The sequence below is a fragment of the Corvus kubaryi genome, unplaced genomic scaffold, assembly GCF_017639235.1.
Source record: "Corvus kubaryi isolate FWS band 111438036 unplaced genomic scaffold, C.kubaryi_AGA036_p1.0 37393, whole genome shotgun sequence".
NCBI classification, from domain to species: Eukaryota; Metazoa; Chordata; class Aves; order Passeriformes; family Corvidae; genus Corvus; species Corvus kubaryi.
The window spans coordinates 534,325-542,050 of NW_024581132.1; the positions used below are offsets into that span (position 1 = coordinate 534,325).

Sequence of the window (7,726 nt, forward strand, 5' to 3'; positions counted from 1 at the left end):
CCCCCCCCCCCCTTCCTTTTTTCGTGCCCCGCTTCTCCCCTTCCCTTTTCCCGTTTCCCTTTCTCCCCTCTTTTCCCTCTCCCCCTGCCCGCCGCAGCGCCATCCCCATCCCGCGGGCCACCGCCGCCGCTCCCGCGCCGTCCCGATCCGTGCCGTTCCATGCCCGCCCGTGCCGTGCCGTGCCATCCCGTGCCCTCCCGCCCCGCAGAGCACACGTACGGCGAGGTGAACCAGCTGGGCGGCGTGTTCGTGAACGGGCGCCCGCTGCCCAACGCCATCCGCCTGCGCATCGTGGAGCTGGCGCAGCTCGGCATCCGGCCCTGCGACATCAGCCGCCAGCTCCGCGTGTCGCACGGCTGCGTCAGCAAGATCCTGGCCCGCTACCACGAGACGGGCTCCATCCTGCCCGGGGCCATCGGCGGCAGCAAGCCGCGGGTCACCACGCCGGCCGTGGTCAAGCACATCCGCGACTACAAGCAGGGCGACCCCGGCATCTTCGCCTGGGAGATCCGCGACCGCCTGCTGGCCGACGGCGTGTGCGATAAGTACAACGTGCCCTCGGTCAGCTCCATCAGCCGCATCCTGCGCAACAAGATCGGCCCGCTGGCCCCCGCCGGGCCGCCGCCGGCCGCGCTGCCCTGCGCGCACATCTATCAGTACCCGTACCCGGCCGCCGCCGCTCCGCCGCCCGCCAAGGCCGCGGGACACCCCGCGGGACACCTCGGGGCCCCCCCCCGTGGCCCTGCCCCGCTCGTGGCCCTCGGCGCACTCGGTCACCAACATCCTGGGCATCCGCACCTTCGTGGAGCAGGCGGGTGGGTACCGGCAACCCCGCTTCCCCCCTCCCCCTTTTTTGGGTTTTTTTTAGTCGGTTTTTTGGGTCGGTTTGGGTTGTTGTTTCTTTTTTTTCCCTTCTTTTTTTTTTTTTGTCTCTTTGTGTTGGCGGTTTTTTGTTCGGCTGGGTTGGTTTTTTGTCTGTTTGTTTGTTTGGAGGGTTTTGTTGGTTTCGGGCTTTTTATTTGTTTCGGGGGTTTAGTTTGTTTCGTGCTTTTCGGCTCGTTTGGGGATTTTTTTCTTTTTTCGCCTTTTTATTTGTTTCGTGCCTCTTCGCTCGTTTCGTGCCTTTTTGCGTCTTTCCTGCTTTTTTATTGGTTTCAGCTCCTTAGTTTATTTCGGTTTGGTTTTTTTTTTTTTTTTCTGATTGTTTCTTTCGTTTTTTGCTGTTTCAAATCTTTTTGTTTATTTCGTGTATTTTCCTATTATTCCCCCCCCCCGGCCCCCTTTTCCCCCTTTTTTTCTCCCAAGGGCCTCCCCCCCGCTCCACCAGCCCGTCGGGGCGGCGGGGCCAGATGCGGCCTCGGCTCAGCCACATCTTGAACTTTTTATGAAAAATGTGGAAAATATTTTCCTAGGGGATGATAGATTGCCGACCGCAAATTCGGAGCCCTGAATTTCGCTCCGCAAAGGGGGATTAAAAAAAAAAAAAAAAAAAAATATATATATATAAAAGTGTATGGAAAGGGTGGGGGAAAGAGGGAAAAATAAGAGGAGAGGAAAAAATCAGAGGGAAAAGGGAAGAGGAGGCAGCTCGGATCCGGCCTCCTGGACTCTCCCGAGGAATTCGGGAATTCTGGGGAGCGGCGGCAGCGCCAAGCTCGAGCCCCGGCGGCTCCAGGGGGGGACAAGCGGGCCGTGGCAGGGGGTGCGGGTCCTTTTATCCTTCCAAGAGCCCGAGTAAATCAACCGCGCGCGTTTCCCCCCGCGCAATCATTTATCCTTAAAATTCCGATGTCACTTCCCTAAATCCCCTCCGTCAGGAGAGAAATTGGGGCCCCTAAATTATCGGGAATTGGGAATTGCGAGAGGGAGGAGGGAGACGGCGAGGGGGGGCTCGTGGGGGGCCAACCCTCTCCCCGGGCTGTGATCCCGAATTTCGGGATGCTGCAGGGAACTCGGATTCCTGTGCCCCCAATCCGCGGGTTTTACACAACCGGGCGTTTGGAAAAGCGGGAATTCCCTCTGTTTCACCTCAAAAGCTGCTCGGACGGGCCGGGCGCGGGGCGTTCGGGGCTGACGCTTTGTTCCCCAGGGGCTCTGGCTGGCACCGAGGGGGCCGCGTACCCCACGAAAATGGAGGAGTGGCCCAGCGTGAACAGGAGCGGCTTCCCCGGGCCGGGCCAGGCGGTCAACGGGCTGGACAAGGCTGCCATGGACGGCGACATCAAATACCCGCAGGTGAGGGCTGGGGACACGAGGGGACAGGGAGGCGACAGGAGCGGAGCTGGAATGGGGCAGGGGAGGACAAGGCAGGGGGGGGCAGGGAGGTGGGAAAAGAGGTGGGAGGAGAGGACAGGGAGCCCCGTCCGCCCCCGAGCGCGACCCCCCGCGCCGGGCGGGCTGTTCTGAGCCCCCTGTCCCTGTCCCCCCCCGTCCCTGTCCCTGTCCCCAGCCCGGCGCGGGGCTCTCGTCCATGGGCACTTTCCTGCCGGCCTGCGCCTACCCCCCCTCCAGCCAGCCCGGCGTCTACGGCGGCTCCCCCGGCGCCTACATCGCCCCGGGCCCCCCCTGGCAGCCGCAGGGGACCCCCCTGGGCCACCACGGCCACGGCGTGACCGTCCCCGGCGGCGACCTGGCCATGGCCTTCAAGCAGCCCAGCAGGGAAGGTGAGCGGGGACAGCGCGGGGACAGGGCCGGGAGGGAACCCCAGCCTCCGGAGGGGCTGCCCCGCTGCGGGTCTGAATGATCCACCCCATTCCCCCATCCGGCGCTGCCGTGGATCCCCGCCCGTTCTAAGCTGGAATTTCCCTCCTCGCTCGCTGGGAATCGCCAGGGGATGGGGAAGATTCCCGCGCTGTTCATCCCCCCGGGAATGAGGTGGGACAGGGCAGGAGCCTTTCCCCGTGTGTCTCCCCCTCCCCCCCCAGATTAACACCGGGAGCCTTGGAATGACGCGGAAAGGCAGGAGTTGTGCCCGGGAATCATTAACTCCTAGTGATTACCTACTAATTATTAACTGCCGGCAATTATTTAACGATTTGTTCATAGTTATTAGTTATCATAATTAACTGTTGTTTTATTTAATTGGTTCCCGCCATTATGAATGAATTATTTCCCGCCGGGAGTCCCACGGGAGCAATTTGGGGCTGTCAAAGGGGCGTTGCTTTTATCTCCTGTTAATTATTTCGCCTCATTAATAGAGCTCGATTCCCTCGTTCTAAAAATCCCGATTTTCCCGCCCTGGCTATAAAATCCCCGCCGAAATTTCCGTCATTTCCCCCGCGGCATTTCACTTTCTGTTATTTTAATTAATTTGCAGTTAATCCGTCCTTTTTTTTTTTTTTTTAATGTTGTTTTTTCCGGGGTTTAAAATTTTTGTTTGGTTGTTTTTCTGTTTTGTTTATTTTTAATTATTTTACCATTTCTGACCTGCTGCGAGGTGTAAGGTCGGCTGTGCCGGGGAGGAGCGACTGAGAGTGAAAACAGAGAAATTAAATTTATTATTTAAGGTTAAAAAAAAAAAAAAAAAAGAGGGAGAGAAAGGAAAGGGAGAGAAGTAAGGAAAAAAATAATGAAAAAAAAAAAAAACAAACCAAAAACGAGAAAGAAGGAAAGGAAAAAAAAAAAAATAGGATATAAAACGACCGGAGCCACCTTCGCATACTTAATGTATTTTCGAGATATTTAAAATTATGTTGAGCCTGATTTTCTGATTTCCCAATTCTTAAGCTGTTTTGTCCCCAGACTTTCTCTAAACCTTTGTGTATTTTTGATTTTTGGTGGGGTTTCTTTGCTTTGTTTGCGTGGGGTTTTAAACCGATTTTTATTTTTCTCCCTTAAAGCTTTTTTTTTTTAAAAAAAATCCCTTTTTTTTTCCTTTTGGATCAGTGTTCTGGTTCTGCCACTTATCTGGGACGAGGGAAATGTTGGATTATCCGACGAAAGAGCTGGAGGAGGAAGGGTGGGCTGGGCTGGGGGTACCTGCGGCGAGTGGGAAAAGTGGGAAAAGGATGGAAAGAAGGAAGGAAAACCAGCCAAACCCAGCCAGGCAGTTCCAGCCCTTTCCCGATTTCCTGGCTTTTCCCTGAAAACTCTCCCTGCCCATCCCAGTGTCTCCAGCAGCCCCGGGATGAACATCCCGGCCCCCGAAGTTGGAGTTCCCGAGGGCTGAGCTGGGCTGGGATGGTGCTCAGCAGGAATTTCATCGCCCCTGGAACGGTGGCGCGGTCCTGTCCCCTCCTGCTCCCCGGCACCGTCCCCTCCCGGGCCACCCCAGATTTTAGGAATTTTTAGGGATGTGTTCTGTACGTGGCTGGAGCTGGTCGGGGCCACCTATCCGGGTAGCCCCATGTCCCTGGCAGCGCCACCAGCGCTGTCCCTGTCACTGGGGGGGACACGCCCGCTGTTGGGGGGACCCCGAGCGGCTCTGGGGGCGGTTTTTGGGGTGTCCCCGTGCTCGCAGTCCCTCCATCCCCTGCCTGGTCTGTCCTTCTCCCTCTCCCCCTCCCTGCAGGGCTGGACAGAAAACCCCCGAGCCCCGCGGGGAAAGCTCCGGAGCCCCTGAGCGCCATCCATGGAATCTCCATCCCGACCTCTTCGTCCTAGAGCCGCCGAGCAGCTGCCCAGGGACTCCTGGGATCTTGGGATCAGCTCCTGCAGCCCGGCGTGGGGACAAGGGGCCAGCCCGGGCGGTGACAGGTGACTTTGTGCCACGGCAAATCCCCGGCAGGACATTCCCGGAGGGACGCCTCGCCTCCATTGGATCGGGATGACGGAAGAGACTCGAGCCTTCCTTCTTTTTTATTTTATTTTATTTTATTTTATTTTATTTTATTCGCCCCCTCCCCCCCTGCTTTCAGTTTTTCCTTCTTTCCCAAATTCCCGAGGACTGTTGGATGCGGCGATTCCCTCCGTCCGCAGGCGCTGCCGGGAGCATTCCCGGCTCTGTCCCAGCCCGGGGGAGCAATTCCTGGCTTCCCCATGGAGCACCCGTGCCGGAGCCCCTTTTCCAGCCCCTTTCCGGCGCCTCTGCCCCGGGACGGAAATGGACCAGGACTTTTTATGGGATATTTTTCTGATAAGGAACCTTAATAAAAAGTGACAACCGCGGGCACGCTGCGGTGGCCCCCCGTCCCTCAGGGCTAGCCCCATCCCTTCTCCAGGGCTCTCCGGGAGCGGGAGGACGCGCTGGGATCCGTCGGAATCGCTGCCAGCCCCGTGCGAGTGCACCGCAGCCCCGCTCCCTGCGCTTCTTCCCGGGATTCTCCCGCGCTCCCGGGGCTCCGTGGCCACCTCCCTCCCACCTCAGCTGGCCCCGGGGGGCTGCCAGTCCGCCCCCCTCCCCCAAGGGACTGTCCCCGTGTCCCCCCCGGCCCGGGCAGCCAGCTGGGACGCGTTCGGGATGGGGTTTCGCATTCCCTGGCTCCTCCAGCCGCTGCCGCTGGCGTCGGTCCCTTCATTGTGTGGGAAGGGGCAGGTCGGGAATATCCTGGCGGGAGAAAACACGCCGGGACTTCTGCGGAGAGGGCGGCTCGGTGGGAGGGAGGGAGGGAGAGAGGGAGGGAGGGAGAGAGGGAGGGAGAGAGATGCCAGACGCATCCCACCCGGGGAAAGGATTCTGTCTCCAACCTCGGCGTGGCAAAACTCGGTCCTGCCTCTGCTTAAGCCGGGTTTTGATTCCCGCTGCAGAGCTCGGCAGGGAGAGCGGGGAATTCCAAGGAGGCGGGAGCACGGTCCCAGGGCAGGATCTGCAGCCCGGCTGCGGCTGAGTGGGTGTTAGGGGTGTGAGGATGGGGGAACCACCTGAAGGCGAGGAGGAGCAGCCCCGGCCCGTCTCCTGCAGGGCTTATCCATTAAAAGCCGCGTTCCAGCGTGGGGAAGAGCAGCTTTGGGAATGATGAGGGGCAGCAGAACCCTGAAAATGTGGCGCTTGCAGCGTGCCGGTTCTCGCTGGGACCCCTCCTTCCTGCATTCCAGACAGGGATATCCCTGAGGATATGGGATGGGGGCTCTGAGACGAGTAAGGCTGGAGTCAGACCCTTCCCATTCCATTCCTGCCGGGATGGTGCACGAGCACCTGAGCTATTCCCTTCCAAGACTGCCGAGGACCCGACAAAACCCCGACAAACCGGCTGGATGCTGAGAGTCCCCCACAGCCCCAGGGCAAAGCCGGCCATTCCCGGGCACTCCCGGGGCGGGGTGATTAAAAATTCCATTTCCAGGATTTCCAGCGGAGGAGGGATTCTCTCATTAAACACCCCCAAAATATTTCCCCGTGCCCAGCGGAATTCCCGGGACAGGCAGAGCCACCAAAAACCCCAGCCCGGTGGCCCCAAACCGGCTGGCACCTGTCGGGGGGTGCAGGACATCGTGGCTTGGGGTCCCCAGGGAGGAGGGATGAGGAGAAGCTTTGCTAGGTTGGAAAACCCCGTCGGGACCTGTATTCCCACGGGAGCACAGGGAAAACCCCTGGGGGAATTCAGTGCCCACCTCAGCTGGGAGCAGAGACCCCGAAAAATCCCCCAAATAAATAAAACCGGGTTCTTAGGCAGGGCGAGGTGAGGCGCTGCTCTGCCTCGCCACAAACCAGGCAGCCTGACAGAATCCAGGGAAAACCGGACTTGATGGGGGCAGAACTTTTGGAACCGATGGGAGCGAGGCGAGGGGGTGGAAACGATCGGCTCTGACGCCTCTGCAGCCGCGCTCCTGTCAAAACCCATCCCGTCCTTCGGAACGCGGCGACTCCGAGGGAATGGGGCTCCCGTGCCGGAAAAAAACGGGGCTGGAACTCCATCAGCTCTACCTGCCCCACGTATCTCTAGCACCCTTTGGAGAGCACGGAGCGGGATGGGGAATGTTACTGGAGACTCGCCGGTGGAGCCCGGATTGATTTTCTTCCCGGCGTGTTTGGGATCCTAAGGATTTGAAGCCATCCCTCTGCTGTAGGAACGGGCTGGGGGGAGCGGGGCTCGCAGATGTTTGGCACCAGAGCAGGATCGGCTCTCCCGGGATCCCAGCGCTCCTCGCTCCGGGTTGCGGCCGGAGACGGGGGAAGGGGCTGGAGGGGGGGATCCCCTCGGAGCTCAGGGATGGCCCGGGGAAGATCCAGGCTCATCATCCTGTGGGTGATCCCAGGATCCCAAAGGCTGGGCCCTCACATGCCTGGGCTGGAAAAGAGCCGATCTAAAATTCCCCGAATCGGATCGGTGTCAATCCTTTGGGCTCTTTGGAGCTAAATCCTCCTCCTTCTCGTGCAGGAACTCGGGAAAATCCGTGCCCAGCTCTCCGGAGAAGCTGCAAATCCCCACCTCGTTCGCAGGGTTATAAACCTGCCCACAACTCCTTAAGTTGCGCTTGGAAACGGGAATTTGATTCCCAGCTCCCTCAGGCACTTCATAACGTTCCCTCTTAATGGAGAGTTTTTCATTTTCGGGGAACCCAGCAGGTTTTTACCACTGGAAACCTTCCCCAAAACTTTTCCTCGCCGCTGCCAGCCCACGGCCCGGGAAAATCCCACCTCATTTCCCAGTGAGAGGCTGGAGAAGGGGCTTTTATTCCCTGGAGCTGCCGGGAGAGGTTTGGAACAGGAAGGTTTCGAGGGAAAGCATCAAGGATCGGTCTGGGACGCGTGGGATCAGCCATTCCCGGGGATTGAGCGGCCGTGGAGGAGTTTTGACAGAACTCTCTGTAATTTGTAGAAAACTGGGGATGATGAATGGCAGGAAAAAAT

The 7,726-nt window shown here is 58.8% G+C and overlaps 1 protein-coding gene across 1 annotated transcript; it reads left to right on the forward strand.

Moving 5' to 3' along the window:
* Positions 1–62: 62 nt before the first annotated feature.
* Positions 63–4,691, forward strand: PAX1 (paired box 1). The gene is given in 5 exon segments (XM_042038934.1): positions 63–702; positions 704–815; positions 2,090–2,235; positions 2,450–2,663; positions 4,511–4,691. Coding segments are annotated over 5 exon segments (1,107 nt in total). The 5' UTR covers positions 63–159; the 3' UTR covers positions 4,603–4,691.
* Positions 4,692–7,726: the final 3,035 nt, after the last annotated feature.